The sequence below is a fragment of the Amblyomma americanum genome, chromosome 1 (assembly GCF_052857255.1).
Source record: "Amblyomma americanum isolate KBUSLIRL-KWMA chromosome 1, ASM5285725v1, whole genome shotgun sequence".
Lineage (NCBI taxonomy): Eukaryota > Metazoa > Arthropoda > Arachnida > Ixodida > Ixodidae > Amblyomma > Amblyomma americanum.
Genome location: NC_135497.1, coordinates 535,346,701 through 535,368,449, shown reverse-complemented (window position 1 = coordinate 535,368,449; position 21,749 = coordinate 535,346,701). Strand labels below are relative to the sequence as shown.

Here is a 21,749-nt window from a genome sequence, read left to right as displayed (position 1 = left end):
AAAATACCCGGAGGCATGAACCAACTTGTTTAGTTAAACATCATTTTAAAGTCTACGGCGTCATTCGTTTCTAAAAAAGTTGCCGATTGGAACAGCATTTCTGACCACATCACCGCGATCATCTGTCATTCGGCATTCTGTGAAAATGTCACCGGTAATGTTAGATAAAAACCACCTTGTTTCTAGTTTGCACCAATCCCATCTCTCACGTAATACTTCCATATTACAGCCTGGAAGAATTAATAGAAGCACAGTCCTTGAAGTTGTGGATTCAGTTCTTCAAGCGATGGGTTGCTCGAAGTTGTCATCATTTCGTGCTCCGACCAGAGCTATGCCAAGCCAAGCCGTCGACACTAAGGCAAAGGCAAGTCCTAAACATCATCTTCATTCAAAAACTACAAAATGACCTGGTTCTGATGATAGTAACAACTTATTCATTGTACACTATGCGGAATGGACTAGCAGATACCTTACTATGATATATAAGAAATCATTATCAAGCGCCCGGTTCCGACGTCATGGAAGGTCGCATAAATCGGGCAATGCACATTTATTAAAACATTATAGTCCGATCTCGCTAGCATCTTCTTCTTGGAAGGTTCTCGAGCACATCATTTTCAAGCACATCATGGGGTTTCTTGAAGCTAACAATATCCTGATTGATTTTAAGCATGGTTTTTGCCACGACTGCGGCACCATATCGCAGTTACTCGAATTCAATTCACGGTGTAACTCATTATCTTGTTCTGGGTAACCAGATTGACGCTATATTCGTTGCCCTATCACGTGTTTAACACAGTTCCTCATCCTAAAGTTTACAAAAACTCAGAACCATACTTAAAATCCTACAGTGGCCAAATGGATTGCCTTTCTTTCTTTTCGATCACAGTATGTGTGCATCAACTCGGGTACTTCTTCTACCGTGAATGTGTCGTCAGGTGTCCCGAGAGGGTCAGTTTTAGGACCATTTCTTTTTATGTTGTTCATTAATGACCTGCCCTGTAGCATAGTACTAAAACTCCCTTATATGCTGACGATTGCGTGCTGTACCATGCCGTCACTTCTATTCAGGATCACAACCTAATGAATGATTCTTTTACTAGCTTCTGTAAGTGCTGTGACACGCGGCAGATGAAAATTAACTTCAGTAAAATAGTCTTCATGCCTTTTAGCACATTCTTGTATCCATCCCTTTTACATATTCGTTTGATGTTTTGTTCCTAAATAATGTAACAGAATACAAATACCTCGGACTGCTTTTCACTTCCAACATGTCGTGGTCGAAGCACGCCAATCTAACAGAGTAAAACACTTCAGAGACTCGGGCACCTACGCGTAAATTACGTGCAGCACCACGTCATACAAAACTTCTAGCTTGAAAAACGCTAATCCGACCATTTATCGTATACGGCTCGTTTGTTTGGAACACATATAAAAAACTCTACTGCGATAAAATTGAATCTGTCGAGAAGAAGGCATTTCGTTCTCTATACCGTCGCTACGAGAAAGAAGTTTCGCCTTCGCTAATCCTACTGCATCATCTCTAACCCCCCTTTCAAAGCGCCGGTACTCAAGACTACCTCAAGAATATATACATGCTCATTAACTCCCAGCGCCTATTGTAAATGAGCACCTATGTTAAATTTCCCCCTCCTTTACAAACTAGGCATAATAATGGTTTAAATATTTCTCCATTTTACGCGCGCACTGATAAATATAAATAAAACAATTTTCCCGCGTACCATCAAAAGCTTGACTCCCTCCCCGATGAACTTCCTTCACGTGCACTTCCGCAATTTTTGGCTGCCATTTACTGTCGTAAACACTATTGCTGAGTTAATTTTATATTGTATCTTGTATGTGCTTTTATGTATGTATGCATGCATATATAACATATATACGCAACTGCTTACCCTTTATCCTATATACGACTCCTTCAATAACACCTGTGAAGCTGCAGTATGCATAAAGAAAAAATAGGTAAAATAAAACTTCGTTTCTTACTGTAGTGCAGTACAAAACATCATTTACACTAACTAGATCAAAAGTAGAAGGTAAAACTTCAAAATAGATACGTATGATAAGGGGCGCGCGAAATCTCTGGAGCAGACGTCACAGGCATAATCAGGATGGTTGCTGTCTCTCTAGGAATCGAAATCCTCAGAGCCGTGCTTAAAAACGCCAGGCAGCATTCTGGCGACACTTTCCTTCACCAAATGAAAAAGGAGCTCTCGGAGTCAAAAACATCGCTTGCTTTTAAATTGGACGGAAATATCTGATTCAGCCGTTGTCGAGCCATGAAGCAAGCGTTGCGAAGCGTTACAAGGTGCTGTAGTTAACACAAAAAGTCTAGTTGTTTAACAAGGGCGGAATCAGCCCAGGAAGGGAAGGCGCCGCATAGGCAGGCGTACCAGTGACATTCGCTTGGCCGTTCGTCAGAGGAACACAGCAGCAAACGCGCCGGGACATGGAAGAATCTTCCGCACTATTTGGTGAATGAGCCCTACGCCCCAACTTTCTCCAGGAAGCGGATATATATGCGCCAGCTTTTTGTTAAAAAAAACTGAAACATTCTCTCCGCGCGGCAATGATCAAGTTCGCCTCAAGAGGAGAGGTCAAAAGTGTGCCGGGTCGGTCTAGTTGGTACAAGTATGACATTTTTCATAGTGCTAACACAACACGGAAGACTTAGGAACAGACAGGAATCAGCGCTACTTTCAAGTGGCTTATTTTGTAAAACCGCTAGTGCTTTATACGTGTCCTCAACACTCCCATGTCAATGAGAGTGTACGTTTGCGATAGCATTGCGAAGCTGCTGAGAACACAACCAGTACCCGTGTGCAGGACTACGTTCATATGCTGGGGAACGCTAGTTCTTTTTTGACAATGAAATTGAAGGTGAGCTAACACAAGTACTTAGCAGAGATGCTGTTCTCTGTGCTTCTATAATCTCCCGGGTCAGCTTATCTCGAGTTCGTGCGAAGCTCCGGACACGTGCACTGTCTTTTTCACGGGAGTGTTGAGGATATATATAAGGCACTTGCGGTTTAACAAAATAAACCACTCGGAAGTAGCTCTCTTCCCTCTCTGTTCTTTCTAGACGATAGGTGTCCCGGAAATTCCGCTTAATGTGAAATGTAAGTGCAAAGTTATGGCTCTTAGGAGAAGATAGTGAATTTTTACACTCGCAAAGTACTCACTAAGCTCGGTTTAAGGTCATTTGTGACGCCGTTAAAGGTCGAAAAGTGGTAACGAAACTGTAATTTCTTCATACCACTTCTCAGTTGGTGTAGTCGCAAGGCAGCTCCTTCTAAAAATCTGCCATAAATACAGATTTGTCTAAGTTACAATTTCTAGAAGGTTCTCAATTATATATTCAGCATGGTGAAATGCCATAAATGAGAGGAAAGTTGGATAAAAACAGCGACAGTAGTTTTATGAGCCAGTGCCTGTACATAGAAGAGAATTATACAGGAGGGACGGGAGAGTGGAGCGAAAGAGTGACACAGAAAGAGCAGCTTTGACATGTGTTATTACAACTCATTTAGACCAAAGGCAAATAAACCAAGAATGCCGGTAACAATCTTGAATCTCGTTGATGCAGCAACCACACCAATTCATTTAAGCGTCATTGACTAGCGCAGAAGGTGGCCGAACTGAAGCTCCGGTACGCTAAGCCAATATGTGCCTGTGGGGCCTTTTGACAAGGGGCGCGTTTCAGCAAAACGTTTTATATCTCTATGTATTTACATTAAATTTCGGAGCATATACGTAATTATTTTATGACTGCTCTCTACAAGTTTCCTGTTATACTTTGAAAATTGTTGCTATTTATATGCTTTCTTGAGAATATGTGAAAAAGTCGCATAGGCAAGAAAATGTGGCAGAAGGTTGGATCAACATTCAGTCTGTTGCTCCTTGCGTGCTAAAGGTCAAGGATTTTTTATAACTTTTTTCGCGAAGAACAATGTTTTGTTTGAATTTTTGCGATGTAGTCTTCATAGGCATATCTTGAGTGAGAAAGAAATTCCCTACAGGAAATTTAGAATCTATAGATTTGAAAAAAAACATATCCTCACTTGCACTATGGTCCTAGGAATGCAACAAATCAAGCGGATCAAAATAGGTAAAATAGTAGTGAACAAATCTGCTCCGCAAAGTGACTATCTACGCAGGAAATCGCAGCGGAGAAAAACGCCCATTGTTGGTGCGCTCCCCCGCAATGCAGAGCCACCGCCGTTCATGAAACTTTGTTTGTAGAGTACCTTTCGAACAATTTCAGCAATGAATCGGGGATTTCAAAGCAGTGGGAAGAGGGCGACCGTGAAATAGGCGAAGCATGCTGGGTGAGTCTGGCACTAAGATAAGATCCGCCAGATTTCGCAGTATCGCCCCTTAAAAATGGTTGGCCAAGAAAACGATGAGTTGGTCGTTTGAACATTCCTGTGTTCTGTTTTAAACTGCGCATTTACCTCATCGCCATTTTTTTTTGTATCCTCGCATTCGCGTTAAGCTGCTCCGTTGACCGTTACCGGTCGTTAGTAGTGTTGTGACATATCACTGAATTTTGCGCCCTTACCTGCACTTTTGCCCGTGTTCTATTCGTATCTGTACCTGGGCCTTAGCGTTGTATCAGCGACCGTGTCTTCTTTTGCTGTCGCTTCTTACATGACACTTCGCATTGGCTCTTCTTTTTATGGTGTTATGCTTTCATATCATTGTTTCGACACTTGTATTTCAGACAGTTTTTTGTTTCTTAGTTTCTATTAGTATCTTAGTGTTCATAAGGAATGCAACAATTTCATTCGTGGTTCTTCACCACAACTATCGGTGCTAGAAATCGCACTGAGTGAATATATGCCTAGCCCATAAGCGCTATTGGATTCTGTTGGTTTAGATGCTAGTGTAATTTACGCTGAATAAAATTCTGAAGTATTTGAGAGCAGATCAAAATGAAATTTTAAAAATTACGCGCTTTCAGGAGCCTCTAGCCTTGAAACTAAACAGAAAATCGGTGGCACAAGTGTTAGAAACGAGAGCCTGCTGCTAACTAAACGTAAAGCTGATTAGACTTCTTTCGAATAGTATTAAAATAAGCAGTGGCCACTAAGAGAGTTATTTGAAAAGGCAAAATATGAAGCGCCCATATTACTTTTTTTGTTTATTTTACACAATCCTGGGAACATAAGCACATTCTGTACACAAAGACAAGAAAGAAGCCGCTTATTCGCGCAGCGTCGCAATTATTAAAGTTCAATGCGAGGGACCGTTCTTTTTACCATTTCAAATTATATCAACCAGATCAAATGTGTTGACGTCTTCACCTGTATTTTGGCAAGGCTTCCTGCCAATATACAGACGATGCTCAACGCACGATTGCGATAATGTGCTCCCCGTAAGCGTTCTTAACGCAAGCTATCAACGCAAACTCATATGCTTCGGCTAGCGTTGAAAGTTGTCTAGTTATGATCACCTCTCTGCAATCACTGGCGTACCATGCAAAGACCTAAGTGCCAAGAGAGCGGAGCGTTCCCGCAAAGCAAGAAATGAGTGGAACTCTCGTCACACTTAGCTGGTAGCTTTCAAGAGGTTCAGGCCTTTGTAAATCTTCAGCTCTCCTTTGTTAACATTTCTGTATGAAATCACTGCATTTATAGTTTCAGGAAGTGTTATTTTGCTCTGTTTATTAGAAGCAGTACCGCTATACTACAGTACTCTCTGTCCTTCCTTTCGTATTCCACCAGAACTAAATGGTTTGTCGATATGTACACCTTTGTCAAAAGCTTAGGGGCCAGAGGGTTTGTTTTCGAGCCACACCGTATGGCTCTTAATGCATCCCCAGCGTTCCAAATCGGCTGAAAGGAAGGAGATTTCAGATCCTGCCCCCGCGTTGGTAGGAATCCCACGATTGTTACAGGAGCCCCACTGCACAGCTTAAAAGGGAACCCCTGGGCTCTAAGCTTCTGGTAAAGGCTGCACTTATTAGAATTGAAATTCTTGCAATAAATCTTGAGTTTTTCCAGAGTTAAGAGAGGAGTTCTTGTGATTGCTTTGGTTATACTGAGGCTTCAAAGGTACTTCGGTGTACGTCATTTGCATGGCGTTCATACTGTATTCGTGAGAAACACTGTCACAGCGTATCTCCAGCGTGGAACCTCGCAGCTTGTTCGAAGAGAGACGTGACAGCGCAGTCACTCGGGTCCCTCCATCCACATTGCTCGACAGAGCGACGCTGTGCGAAAACGAATTTTTGCATCGCGGCAGCGCACTGCAGGCACCTGTCAACGTCTGCATCGCCTGCGCACCTGTGTGTGACCAGAGCGCGAGCTTACCCAGCACGCTGAGGAAGAGCGTGTGCTCGTCCGATCCGGCAGCGTTGGTGGCACGACAGGCGTACGCGCCTTCCATGTGCTCCGTGGCGCGGACGACGTGCACCACCTACAACAAAGAGTCGGAATCTGTGTTGGCTAAAGATGGACGAAACTGGTATATTATCTGGCACATTCTACTGGCAGTTTCTACTAACGTGCCCTTCAAGACCAAATTCATCAAAGCAGATTAGGAAATAGTGGTTGTCTTAAATAACCTTTGACAAAGGTGAAAGCAGGAGAATAATATGAGGAAAGGCAACTTGCTGATAAAACTAGCACTCTACAAAACATTAGTGCGGCCAAAGCTAGAATATGCATGCGCACTATGAGATCCCAGTCAAATCACACTGTTAAACATACTTGAATCCATTCAAAATCGCGCATCACGTTTTATCTTAACTAAATATTCCCGTCACTCCAGCATTATTTCCATGAAAAGCACCCTTACCCTGCCGCACGTTTTTTCATGCCGTAAATGTTTTCGACTTTGTCTCTTCCATAGAATGCATCAACATAAGCCTGTATAAAAGGTCATCTTTTTGCTCGCCCATCATACATATCATCCCGTTCTTACCACATGTTTAAAGTTGCTCTTTCATTTTACAAAACAGAAGTGTGTCACAATTCATTCATTCCTAAAACCAGCGTAGATTTGAACGACCTTCCTCTCTCCATCGCTGCCATTTCGGAGATCTGCAATTTCAAGACTAATGTATTTTCTGCCGTTTTGTAAAATAATATTGTATAACATGCACGGCTTATTTTATGTACCTTACCACTCTTTTCCGTAATGGCTTCGGGCCTGAAAAGTATGCGAGATAAATAAATAAACTGTTGTGATTTACTTTCTCGCAGCGAAGATTCTAAACCTGTGAAGCTGTATTTGGAGAGTTCGAGAGGAAAGGGACAAAACCCAAAACCGAAATGGGTCTCGCCTTTTCAAACCGACGTTAATACCTACGATGTGTTGAGCTACCCTCCCCCTACATACCAGCCGTTAAGCCAAGAAGTAGAAAAATAAGCTCCGTACGTGTTGCGCAAATAAGACATAAACTGGACTTGCTGCATGTGGTACGTTAAAAGAGCGCTTCAAGCTGTCATGCAGATGTCATGATGTAGAAAAATGGGCTGTCTTTTGCCTATTTAGGATTTATCATGGCAGCCCCAATCTTAAGAATAAGCTTACATACCGACTTGCTACCTTTCACATCGCATCGACCATCTTCATACGGTTGGTAATCTATCATGCCAAAACAAGCATTATTATAATTCATTCATCCCAGTACGTCTATAAGTTGGAATCACCTTCCCAGATTTACCGTGCAAATTTCTCGAAAGTTTGCCTTCAGATCTGCTATAACTAATCAAATGCTGTCATAAACCCAGAATATTGCACCACTGTCAGTTGTGTTTCTTTTTTAGTTCATCTCCTGATCCAGGCAATCTTTTTAAAACGATTGTTCTGCTTATTCTGTGGACGCATATTAATGCTTTTCGGGCGCCATATCTCCTGTAGTTTTTTTTCCATGTTCGCGATTCTTTGTAAGCTTATGTGGTTTTTCCTTTTTCTCCCCGGTGCTATTTGTTGTTTATTTGTTTTATTGTTTCGATGCAACTGTTTTGTTTTCGTGAGCCTCAAATATATTTAGATTTATATATTTATATATATTTAGTGATGTATTTTTATGTACTGCTTTCGAACATAAGCCTCTGTGATGCCCTCAGGCCCTGAGGGCAATTAAATCAATAAGTAAATAAACTAGCTGAGTGTAAAGGGCGGCGTATTGACGTCGGGCATGGTGAAGAAACATGGTACCCATAAATCCCGTTGAGAGTCTATCTCTACGGAGGAACGTGGGATTTGTGCGCTTTCGACAAAGTTGTAATCTTCGACGTTCTGTTCCCTACACTCCTCAATCACACATGCGGGTGCGTACGCGAATGCGCACGCAGATCAGACGTTCTCTTATATGGCATAACCGATAACTGAGAAGAAACTTGAAATAAAGTCGAGAGTTTGGTGATGGAACCGGGCAAAACCAAACATCGCACCGAATTACAGGTTGTCGACAGAGAACGTTGGTACATTTGTCGCCAATAAAAGTAGGCCGACAACAGTAAAGTTTGTACATTTCAACAGCGCGTTCCTGCAAAGTTCGGTAAACTGAAAGATTTCTGTGTATCATCGGAGTATTCACGAAACGCTCTGCCTGTTCGCAAAAAGCTTGTCGAATTTGCGAAATATCAAGGAAAATCATTATAAACATCAACACAGGAGTTCAATAGTGTATTACACTACCCATGTTTTGTTCATTCTGCAGAGAAAGCAATGAAACGTCCTCCATATCTAAGAGTTCAACCATGTTTTATTTTATTTATTTATTTTACCCTCAAGGCAAAGCATTACAGAGGGAAGTGGGTAATACATATTAACACTGAAAATACCAACAACAGCAGAGAACAATAAATTATCAAAACATATATAGGTTAGAATAAGTGATCAACACAATATATCATTCAATAGAAGCGGTAACAGCAGACCTAAACAATACAGAGTCAGGAATTGTGGCAATTGAGGAAGGAAGGTGGTTCCTGTCATATGACGTGCGAGGAATAAAAATATCAGAGAATGTTTTAGTTTTGCATATAGAAATGCCTTCTTTATGTATGTGATCTGTGCGGCGTGGAATATATGAAGGGGGAAGAAGTAACGCGTAGCGAATAGACTCATGATGAAATATTTTGTGAAAAAGGCACAGGCATGCAATTTTGCGTCGTGATGCAAGTGAAGATAGGCATAGGGTAGTTTTCACAGCGGTTACGCTTGATGTACGCCGAAAGTCAGAGAGAATAAACCGCGCTGATTTGTTTTGTACCATCTCCAGTAGGTTGCTCAAACTCTTAACACCAGGGTCCCAGATTGATGAAGCATATTCTAGTTGTGAACGTACGAGTGTCGTATAGAGTAGAAGTTTGATTTTAGTTGGGGCTGCGTGAAAGTTACGTCTCAGATATCCGAGCATGCGATTAGCTTTGTTAGTGATATGCTCAATGTGCTTATGCCAGCTAAGGTCAGACGTAATATGAATTCCGAGGTACTTATATCTTGTAACTGGATCAAGCAACACGTCATTAAGAGTATATACGGGCAATTCATTATTAACGCGAGAAATGCGCATTAGTTTGCACTTTTCAGCATTTAAAGTCATATTCCAAGTTTTACACCATGTTGAGATAGCGTTAAGGTCAGACTGAATCATGTGCTTGTCACTATCATTTGTTATTTCCCGAAAAAGGACGCAGTCATCGGCAAAAAAAATGTACAGAAGAAAGGTTACTGGGTAAGTCGTTGATTAATATAAGAAAAAGCCGGGGCCCCAAGATGGTGCCTTGGGGCACACCGGAAAGGACAGGGTGAACGGTGGAATTAACGTTGTTAACGGCAACAAATTGCTGACGATAGTAAGAAAAACTTCGAGCCGTTTTAGAATGGTAGTGTCTAATCCCACCATGCGCAGTTTTAGTAACAAAAGATGATGGGAAACCTTATCAAATGCCCTCGCGAAATCTAGTAAGATGCAGTCAGCGATCGAGCGGCAATCTAAAATTGCGTGGAGTTTGTGCGTAAATAAGAGCAACTGTGTTTCACATGAATAGCATTTCCTAAAACCATGCTGAGAAGGATGGAAAAACGAGTTTGATTCAAGGAAAGTGACAATATGTGAAAAGAGTATGTGCTCTAAGATTTTGCATGCATGGGATGCTGGTAATAGATATGTGCCTGTAGTTAAAAGGCGAATGTTTATTACCAGATTTATGCACAGGAACCACCTTACCTATCTTCCAATCGGCCGGTAATTCACCGTTTTTCAAAGATTGCTGAAATATTTTAGTTAAGGCAAGCGATGAATACATTTTAGTACCTTTCAGGAACTTTGTAGTAATGCAATCAACACAAGCACTGGAGGATATCTTATTATCAATTATTTTAACTATACCGTCAGGATGGATGACGACAAGGTACATTGGGAGGAAGTTATTATGAGACAGTTGAGGGAAATCCGTAGTTTCACCACTTGAAAAAAATCTCGAAAATACATCATTCAGTACATTTGCACAGTCAGTATCAGATATAGGTTCGTCACTTGAATTCGTTAGTATTATTGTAGACGTTTGAGAGGGGTTAATGACGCTCCAAAATTTTCTGGGGTTATTGAGCAACATACCCGGTAGAGTGCTATTCTGGTAATTGGCTTTAGCGTTCTTGACCGCAGCATTGTAAGTGTAAGCTGCAGAGCGATAACGGGACCAATGATGTTCAGTGCGTGATTCTTTAGCTGAACGGAAGAAGCGTTTCTTACGGTTAGACAAGCGCTTAAGATACGCGTTATACCATGGCGCATGCTGCTGATAAGATATTACGCGAGTGGGTAAGAAACGGATAGTGAGATCTAAGATTTTGTTCTTGAATAAGAACCAGTTTGCGTTCACCGATCGCAAGTCGAATTCGTCGAAAAAAGTGGCCAGGAAAGAACGTAGTTCATTATTAACTTTGTTGAAATCAGCGCGATGATACATGCGTATTATTTTAGTGTGACTAGCCGACATTTGTATGGGAATGTTGACAGAAAAATTGAGCAAAGAATGGTCGCTTAACTGGGGCATGTAGAATATTTCTGATCACAGTTCTGGGCATGTTGTTAGTACGAGGTCTGATGTACTTGTTATAAATTCAGTAATTCTTGTAGGCTGAGTAAAAATTTGGGTAAGATTAAACAGTGAGCATAAATTAGTGAATTCCTTGCATAGTGTAGAAGAGGAGGATGGTTGCACCGAGGACCAATCGATGCCCGGAAAGTTAAAATCACCCAATAGAAAGATCGATGACGAAGGGTAACGCGTTACTATAACATTAATGGTATCATGAAGCTCTGCAACAAATGTAGGGGATGCATTAGGCGGTCGAAAGCATGCACCTAGGATTATTGTCTGGTATCCTAGTTGAAGAGATACCCATATAATTACGATGCTTGATGTTATGTGAAGAGAATATGACTGTATTTTTTTGCTGACTCCTATTAGTACGCCACCACCTTGCCGATCTTTCCTGTTTAAACGATAGAAGTTGAAATGATTTGTTGAATTGAATATTGCAGAATCACGTATGTATTCATGCAGCCAAGTTTCAGTTAGGACGACGATGTCAGCGGAGCACGCACTTATGGCAGAGGAGAGTTCTGTACGTCTTTTGATGACACTTCGGATATTAGTTTTCAAAAACTCTTCTTGTTTTTCGTTGCCTTCTTCACGCAGGTTAAAAATGATCAGGTTTCATCGTCGCAGGAGATGGCAACTTTCCTAGATAGTGGAAGGAATTTCTGCGCCCACAATATAGACAAGACAGAGGATACACAGGCGCAAACTGCATCTGATTGTGGAAGCATATATATATATATATATATATATATATATATATGTTGCACTTGCAATAAAAATGCATTTGAAGTTTCAGCCTGTGTGTGCCCCCTTTATTGTCCATGTTTTTTGTGTGCTCAAGATTTTCATCCACTATGAACAACCAACTCGCCCAAACGCTGAGATACATTGCTATATAGCTCAGCGACTATTTATTTTAAGCCAGTCCCTTTCTTCTGTGCGTTACTGATTTTATAAAAGGAAGATTTGGTTTAACTAAGTGATGCGCAAAATTTTTGTGGCTGGATACTCTTTTCTTTCATAACTTTTCAAGTTGTCCTCTCTTCACGTGTAATGTGCACAAGCGTCTTTTCATACTCATCCAGCTTTTGCAAAGCCTGTTCAAAGTTTTCATGTGTGGCTATGATTATGCGCTAATGCAACTTAACATCACCACTAGTGCTAAGCTTCAGACATCCACACCAACAATGAAGCTATGGTGGTCGGGAGTTCGCTTATGTACAGAACACTCATTGCCGTGGTGAACTGTGATTGGTAGAAGCTACCCGTGAAGGCTCCTTGGTAGAACATGTCTGTCAGCGACAATTACAGACAATCTGGAAACAGCGGCGGCCGCGCCGGCTTGTAGACGCAGTGCTCGCGGATGAAGTCGTGGCGTCAACTAGAAATCGAACCTGCTGACAGCAAACATCAACTCGTTGGCAACCATGCTTGTCTGCGTGCCGTGCCCGCACATGAAACCGTGAGGGCCAAGCGTCTGCTTTTGTTGGGAACACTCAATGCCGTGGTAAACGGCAATTGCTAGCAGCTACCCATGCAGGTTCCGGGCCGCCGCGGTGACTCAGTGGTTATGGCGCTCGGCTGGTGACCCGAAAGACCCGGGTTCGATCCAGGCCGCGGAGAATGAATTTCGGTAGAGGCGAAATTCTAGACGCCCGTGTACGTATAATAGTGCACGTTAAAGAACCCCAGGTGGTAGAAATTTGCGGAGCCCTCCGCTACGGCGTCCCTAATAGCCTGCGTTGCTTTGGGGCGTTAAGCCCCCATAAACCATACACCAAACCATGAAGGTTCCTTGGTAGAACATGTCTGTCAGCTGCGTCGGCGACAATTACAGTTAGGCTGGAAAAACGGCTTGGCGCTCCGGCTTGTAGACGTGGTGATAGCGCTATGTAGGGAATACTCATTGCCGTTGTCAGCCGTGTTTGGTAGCAGCTTTCCATAAGGTAGAGCGAGGTTCTAGCGCTTGAAGTCATGGCAGCGCCTAGAAACCGGACCTGTTGACAGGCAAATATCAACCCGCTGGAAACCATACTTGTGCGCGTGCCGTTCCCGCAAAGCAACATTCACCACTACTGCCTATTTTCATTAGACGAAATTAGCACTTTTGAGCTTTTTTATCTAAATAGGTGTAGAAATCTAATCGAATCCCAAAATTTGCAAAAAATATCCTAACTTAACAGAGTTAAAAACTACTTTTGCTGAGTTTAACGCGACAGCGTTAAGAAGCTCGTGTCGCAGAAAAACCGGTTTCGGCGTTGTTGGCGTTTTCGGTGTTGAAATCACGAACCTCCAAATAAAAAAATAAAAGCTTGTAAAGGTACAAAGAATCAAACATAAGTCTTTCAGATTGCGAGGCGAGCACGCGCAGAACACGCTACGAAGGCTCGTTTGTTCGAACTGAATAACAGTGGACCTTGTGAATGCGTTGTGGACTTTGACTTCGTGAAATGTTTTTGCGCACTGATGCGTACATAAGTAATAATACCCTGGCACCGCTACCATAAGCTGTGGCAATCCACTCTTAGAGGTGAACCTTAAGCGTCCTCTAATTTTTCTTTAACGGTTCTTTATGGAAACCTTTGTAGCCGTTAATTTTACATGAATTAAAAATGTTGAAATATATTTTAGCTAAAAAATTAAATCAGGAACGTAGACCATACTTCGTTCACGTACCCTTACTGCATACTGTCCGTTGAAAAGAGTAAAGGCGCGAATGCGACTAGGAACTCAGCACATGCGGAAGTAAGTTTCACTCTGCGATTGCATTCGGAAAAAATGACTACTTGTCATTAGTGCGAGCAAGATTGGTTCAATATAGCGGTCAGCTTATGACGCGATTTCTTATGAGTATTTAATTACGCACTTTTGGGGATCTAAGCCTACTTTCAAAAAATATAAGCGACTGAGAAATTTAATTCGAGCAATTTACCTTCCTTCTTTCAAGCACTCCAACTCTGTTCCTTCCATGATAGACAGAGAGTCTCGGCGTTTGTAACGGTTGTATAAATGATTAGTGCCTAAGCTTTGAAATTTTTCCATTTTTTCTACATCTAGCGTTGTATGCGGATCGAACGCAAAGCTCGCGTGCTCTGGAGAAAGTCTTACTATGGGTTCTTGTGCCTTGTTTCTATGCGCATTTGATTACCTTCCTAATTTATGTTTTAAGAACCCTAGTTTTTTACAAGCTGAAGAGCATACGTTGTCAATGTGTGCTGTCCATTTAGGCCTGTATGGGATTGTAGCGTCTAAATACCTTATTTGTCTTTTTTTTATTTAAGTTGCCATCGATGTTCTATAAAAATTTGTTTTTTTATTGGTAAGGCACTTATGGCATTTTTTTTATTTTATAATCATACCCCACTTCTTACAGCAATTTACTAGTCATTTCAGATTTGCGTTCAGCTCAGTTTGAGCAGCAACACAATTTATAGTTTTAAAAAGACGCAATATTCTGCAAACAATTTAAACAACACAATTGATTTCACAGAGCGGACGAAGTCATTTACGTAGATAATAAATAAAACAGGCCAAATTATATGTCCTCGCGGCACTCCCGAGTAACCATCCAGATTTCCAAAGCACGGGCTGTCTATATAAACATATTGTCACGTAGTGGCTACTGCAGTTCGGCAAGCAGGAAGGCAGCGAAAATGGCTTGCAAACGAAACTCTAATGGGGCTGATCTGCGCCCGCAAAGCACTGAATGACTCGGTGGCGTTGGCGGCGCAGTACCAAGTGTGCTCGGCGGTCGTCGAACAGAATGCCCGCCGCTCTCGGCCGTGCTCAATTTAAAGTTGATAATGAACTTTGAGATACGGAGTGCAAAGTTACTACATCATTCCAAAACAGCGTAGAAGCGGATCCGGCTGGATGCGATCAATCGAGATAATTATGGTCGGGTCTTAAATCGCAAACAAAGAGATAAAGTGGCGCGCCGACAGCTATGAAGAAGAATCAAACACTACAAATATTCGCGGCATTACTCCCCTCTCAAAGAAGCATCGACCCGATGCTTTAAAACAAATAAGGTGTCTAGAAACAAATAAAACGGATTATGCTCTATATACACCGAGCGAGGAAACACGGCGTCCTTTAGCGCGCGCATAAGGGCTTTAGATGGACGACATAACTTCTGGTCGTATGCGGCGTCGCTAGGATGCAGTCATTCCCTCAGGGACGACTTCACAGTCCAGTTCACCTAGCCGACGAAGAACCTTATACGGGCAGAAATAGTGGCGCAAAAGTTTTTCCCTCAATCCACGGCGGCGGTTGGGCGTCCAAACCCAGACTTGGTCTCCTGGTTTGTATTCCGCGTTGCATCTTCGTAGGTTGTAGAGTCTGGCGTCGGTCAGCTGCATAGTAGGACAAGTCTTGACTCTTCTGCGCGCTGAAGGTAGGCGGCGACGTCGACGTTCTCTTCTTCGGAAATGTTGCGCAGCATGGCGTCTAACGTAGTCATGGCCTCCCTGCCCAAAGCCTAAGAGCCTAAAAGGCGCCATCTGCGTGGTCTTCTGCACTGCGGTATCGTAGGCGAAGACGACGTAAGGCAGAATGACATCCCAGGTCTTCTGTTCGGCATCGAAATACATGACGAGCATCTCAGCGATGGCTTTGTTCAGGCACTTCAACAGTTCATTGATCTGCTGATGGTAAGTAGTTGTCCTCCAGTGGCTTGTTTGGCTGTACCGCAGGATGGCTTGCGTCATTTCCGGCAAGAAAGCAGTTCGTCTGTCCGTAATGAGCACATTGGGGGCGCCGTGTCGGAAAAGAATGCACACCACAAAATATTTGGTGACTTCTGTTGCTGTTCATTTCGGTAGGGCTTTTGCCTCAGCGTAGCGGGTCAGGTAGTCGGTCGCTATGATGATCCACTTATTCCAGAAGTTGACTTCGGGAAATGGCCAAGCAAGTCCATGCCTACGTGTTGGAAGGGCCTTCAGTGGGGTTCAATAGGGCTCAGAAATCCTGTTTGTCGGGTGCGAGGGGTCTTTCGTCGCTGCCAATCTAGGCAGGTTTTCACATAATGTGCGACACCGGCAGACAGTCGAGGCCAGTAAAACTTGTCTTGAATGCGGCGGGGGGTTCAAGAAAATTCGAGATGTCCAGCTGTTGGCTCTTCGTGTGAAGCCTGTAGAACTACTTCCCGGAGACTTGCAGGTAAAACAAGGAGGTAGGCTGCTTTGTTCGCTGCGAATTTCTTCATCACGAGGACAAAATTCTGTACACAAAAGGCAGACCCCAGCAAACAACGTACCTCCCCAGGAGCGCCCAGAAAGGATGGAATGTCCCTGTCCCAGTACATTTATCGAACATTTCCAGGCCGTAGAGGCAGGACATAGAAACAGAAGCAAAAGGGAAGTGCGCCCACTAATGTCCTAGAAACGTTTTTTCGAGGGTGTTAAGCAGAAACAAAAACAAATCATAGCATATTTGTCCCAGAAAGGTAACTAGGAGAACGTTTTTGGGACCAATGCTTTTCAACAAAAAATGCAAATTGACTCCTCGCTCTATTTTCTCGTTCCCTTGCGCCAAAAGCTACGGGGAGAGAAGGTTTTGCGCTTGCACTCGCCGTTTTGAGAGATCAGATAGTTTTGTTCGAACAGCCGAGGAAGCGCAGTTCGCCCCGCATCTCTCTCATGGGCCGTCGGCTCCATGCTGCAGGCAGGCGACGGCGGTCTGCCTTTTCATCGCATCGCCGGGAGCGGCGGTCACCAACGTGCCCGTCTTCAATAGTGTTTCCAACTTCAGCACGGTACGGCGGTCCCTGCAGGCATCTCCAACTACCAGCAGTCCTCGTTGTGCCGCTGTCTAGCAGAGGCGCAGAAATGGGCCTCCCGTCGCTCGCCCGGCTTCCTCGCTGGACGGAAGCCATCTTGCGCACACGTATTCGCGCAGCCCCTAGCCGCTGGCGCGTAAGCCCCAGCGCGCAGCAGCTCGCTCTCATCACTGGGCTGTCGTGAACTTCGTAGCCTGCGGATTCATGGCAGCTTTCCCGCGCACCTCGGCGTGCCCACATAATTCCTTTTGGAAGTGGTGCAGCGGCGCGCGGCGCATCGCAAGTCCCTTGCACAGCTTCACGGCCCTACACCATAATGGCGCTCTTACAAGCGTCGTTCGCGGCAGCGGATTTCAAGGCAATGGGCGAATCCTAGCACGCACTCTGCTTCCCTCAGCGCCTCCGACGACTGTGGTGTGTTGTTGGTGGCCGCGTGGCCGTCCACTGCGGTCATAGGCGGGAGAGATCTTCGGAAGCCCACCAGACTCTTGCTGCGAGTGCCCATGGATTAACCTGCTCTACCTACATTGCCGTCCGGTCGCAGCGGTATAGTTTGCGTTGTGTTCGCGTCGCTGACTCCCAACCCACCCCCCCCGTATTACTTGTGCCTTGATCACCTTGATCTCGCCTCCCAGGCCGTATTGTGAAGCACGCGTGGTCTGCTGTACCATGGGTGCGGCGAGCCAGGGCTCCTACCTCAAGACGTCCCCCCTTTCCATCCGGCACCAAGCAGTCTTACCTCCACACTTAGTCACAAGAAAATAAAACAGGGTGTAACGAGGGTGTAACGCGTATGTTTGAGCGTTCGCTGGCCGTGAGAAGGCGCAGGACAGAAGGCTGCGTTGAACTCATATATATGAGTTGCAGCATTTTATTTCATCCCCGGGTTTCTGTTGGCAACGTCGTCAAGGTATGTGGTTTATGCTCGTTTTTTATTTTCTCCTCGTAGAATTAATTTTTTTTCTGTTTTGATAACACGCTCAAGATTACTCCGAGGCTCGTGCGAGAGGCATAGCGAGAGAGAGGTTTCATCCTGCAGAAAATCCGTAACCTGAAACCGCGTATCTGTGTCGTGTGTCCATATCGTCTTTTCTTCTGGCACCCAGGTTGCTCCTTACATGCGTTTGCTTTTGCGTGTGCATATATGCTTTTGTACCCTTCAGAATGTTTGCTTAAGGTGCATCAACTTTCAGCCTGTATTATGTTTTATTACTCTATTTTTTCAGATTTCTCAGAGCTAGAGAAAATTTTGGCCATTATTATTTCCTGGTGTCGTAGTGCTCCGTACATTGTGTGTTAAATGGTGCATACATATGCGTCTCCTGTTTGTATTCATTTAAATGCAAAGAGCACATCTAATAAACTGAAATTACATCTGTATTGAGCTACTATTTCCTGTTATATGGGCGGGATCGGGCTTATAAGCGGGGTTTCTTCATAAAGCGGGGTTTATGAAATACCTCTGTCATGCGGACGCACATACATTGGTCAAACAGGGCGCTGTTTGAGAAAACAGCTTCGAGAGCACAACAGATCCCTGAAGGGCGCCATCAGCAGTGAATTAGCAAAACATTGCAGAGAGCATGAATGCGCTCCGCACCTTATCAACACAATGGTCATCCCGTCGTGTATTGATCAACGGATCAGGGAGATTGAAGAAGCCTTCAACATCCGACCAAAGAGCGACATATGCGTCTGCATACCTTCAACAGCGCTTCGTGACAGCGAATGGATTACCTGCGTGCGATGTCCTAATATTTCACCACGTGTACATCTTATGCGTTTTTCATGCTTCTTTCTTTTCTTTCTTATACGAGCGAGATACATATATTCGAAGAATGTGCATTACAAAAAAATGGTTGTTATTCAGCGTCGTGTCCCCCCTCTCTTTTGTCTCGTGCTGCGCTGCTCCCGACACAAGATCATGCACCAACCAGCCCAAATTTTCAACTTGTTAAAGCACATTTCATGTAAACAGGTAAGTCTGAATGGCCTAGCCAGCAAGCATTCACGCGAGTTGACAGATGTATTACACCACCTGTAACGTAAGCATGTGCCTGAAATTTGGCACATATGTGCGCTTAGATGCCTGAAGTCTGCATGAAAAAGAAGAAATAATTTTATTGAGCCAGAGTCGAGAAATCTAGCATTAACCTTTTGGGGCTGTCCCTGGGACGCACAACTTTTTCAAAACGGCTAGTTGTGTGGACGTTTTTTAGACGTCTTCGGGAAAGATGAGAACCTCCTGGGGACATTGCAAATGTCCTGATGGGATATTTTTGGGAGATTTTGAGGAGGTTTTGTGTTTGTTGGGACAATCCTCACTTGAATGAGGCGAGTGGTGAAGAAAACTTGCTGGCTAAGTACACGATGAGGCGTTTTAGGTCGAGGTCCTAGCGTTCTGCTCCGCAAAAAAGCTGGAGCAGATGGGTGCTAGAGGAATGTCCTGAACAGCAAGAGAAATGTTGCTTGTGTAGTGGTGCTAACCCAGCTGATTCGCCTGACTGTCCTGCACGAGCACAAGAAGTTCAGGTGTCCGAGGCTTATGGAGAGCTTTTGCCGCAGTCAGTAAGAGATCCTCAGGCTACTCTAGTGTGACTGCCAAATGCCCAGCCATAATGAATGCCAGTTGGTCCCAGGCTATCACAGCGGCAGTTGAGATAGCTGTGCAAATGCAATGGATCGCATTATGGAAACCGTATCCACGTGCATTTCGCAGGTCTTAGGTACCCAGATGTTCAATCTGCTGCAGGTGGCCACCGCTCCGCTCTTGCCTTCTTTGGCTTCGGAAGCTGCTTTTCCTTCTGTGGTAATCAACTGCGCTCAAGAGGGCCAAACTAATATGAGCAACAAAAGACTTCTGATGTCTTTCTTCCGAACAGCGTTATAGACGCATCCTCTATGGACTGTGTGGACATGGAGTTAGATATTCGGGCCTAGAAAGAAGCGGGTCTCCTTTGAATATTGCAGGTCCATCTTGCTCCTAGTCGAAGAAAAAAAAACGCTAGTCAGACCAAAGACCAGGATTCTAGAAAAGGCAGTAGCGGCTGCGGCACTCCCGCCAAGATAGAGTTCTTAAGTAGAATTGCCGTTCCAGTGGAATTGCCGTTCTATATTTTCAACTTCAACAGATTTATATTGCCTATGCAATCAGCTTCTACTAGATTTAATTGCATTGCAGGAAACATGGCTAACTACAGATGTCAATTATCATCTAAAAAATTACTGTCCATTCCGGCTTGATCGGTCATCACGAGAGGGAGGGTTGCTAGTTCTATTCTCTACGAAGTTTTGTCACAGGGCATGCATTTCTTTTCAATATGCAGATAATGAATGTGAAATCCATGCGGTTGACCTCAGTGTCCCAGGTCAACAGCCGTTTACGGTAGCTAATCCACATTTCCCGTCAAGTGTGCATGACACTCGGCCCCTTGACCTACTCATGTCTAGTAGCCGTTCTCAGATTTTATTACTTGGTGACTTCAATTCGCATCATGTGGCGTGGGGATTTAAAACAGTCACCTTTAGTTCTAGGCTATTTGATTGGGTTTCCGACTAAAACTTCATCTGCAACAATTCCGGATTGCCTATGTTTGTTCGGAGCCAATGCCGCTCTGTCTTAGATTTAACTTTTTCGTTCCCAGCAGGAGTCTTTGTTACGTCTTGGGCGCCTGTTGACTTTGCAACAAACAGTAATCATCTACTGATTAGTTTCAAGTTTGCCTCTAAATTAACTCTTTATGAGCTTCATCAGCGCACGTTAATAAATTACAGTTGCTTTAAAGACACGCTAAAATCAGCTCTGAAACTCACTTCAGACCCATGCGCTGGAACAAGCGCCGAATGCAAGGCTACACATCTAATTTCAGTGCGGGAACATGCAAGGCAAAAGTGTGAATTTTTCGTGAAGAGAACCAAGTTTGCAATCGCACACAACTGGTGGAATACAGACGGAAAGCAGCTTGGAAGACACTTCTCATAAATCAATGCCCAACAAATTGGTTGGATTATAAGTATGTTAGAGCAAGATTTAAGCGCACTGCCTCCTGCGCAAAGGAGGAGTATAATACAAATCATTATGATTTTCCTTCGCATTTAGAAATAAACGAGCTTTGATTAATTTCATTAGGCGCAAAAAAGTTATTCCACCGGCTGTCAACATTGAATCCCTCGTTCAGTTCCCTGCTGATATCGCCACGGCCTTAGAGGACATTGCGTGTGGGCTAGAGCTTCGCTTTACATCTTCTCTACCTTCTCCAGCTATATTCAGATGCACCTCAAGTGATTTCACTCAGGTGTATATGCCTGAGCTGTCGCAAATTGTTCTGCGCTTATCCCAAGCGTCTCCTGGCCCCCATGATGGCACTTCATCTATGATTAAAATTTTGTTCAATGAATCTCCTGAAGACCTATTGGCTCTAATTAAAAATTCCATTAAATGTCCTTGGATACCCAATGAGTGGCGTCTTGCTGAAATAGTTCCATTGCTTAAAAAGCAGTGGGAGGGTTATACTTTACACAACGTACGCTCTATATCAATTACATCGAACCTAGTGAAATTGGTGGAAAGGGTCCTTCTCAGCCGTGTCACGTTTTTCATTTCTGAAAATGCTCCCTTGAATACGTGTCCAAATGGTTTCAGGCCAGGCTATTCAATTTGGTGCACTCATACTGACCTAGAGAGTCGTGTTAAATAAGCTCACAACGGAAAACAGTTTGCTGCACTTCTCACTTTCGATGTCAGTAAAGCATACAACAGCGCTGAGCACTCGGCTCTGTTGCTCAGATTACAGGAATTCAACATTCCAAACTATTTTGTAGCTTGTATTTCTGCTTTTTTAGAAAATAGAGAATTTTATTGCTGCCAAAATGGTGTTTCCTCT

The 21,749-nt window shown here is 43.7% G+C and overlaps 1 protein-coding gene across 1 annotated transcript in view; it reads right to left on the bottom strand.

The window, feature by feature from the left end:
• The window catches only part of LOC144129205 (hemicentin-1-like), a 414,526-nt gene that overhangs the window by 345,522 nt on the left and 47,255 nt on the right, over positions 1 to 21,749 (bottom strand). The window contains exon 5 of the mRNA XM_077663195.1: positions 6,333 to 6,438. Within this exon, the coding sequence (XP_077519321.1) occupies positions 6,333 to 6,438 (106 nt within the window). The remainder of the gene's footprint in view (positions 1 to 6,332; positions 6,439 to 21,749) is intronic.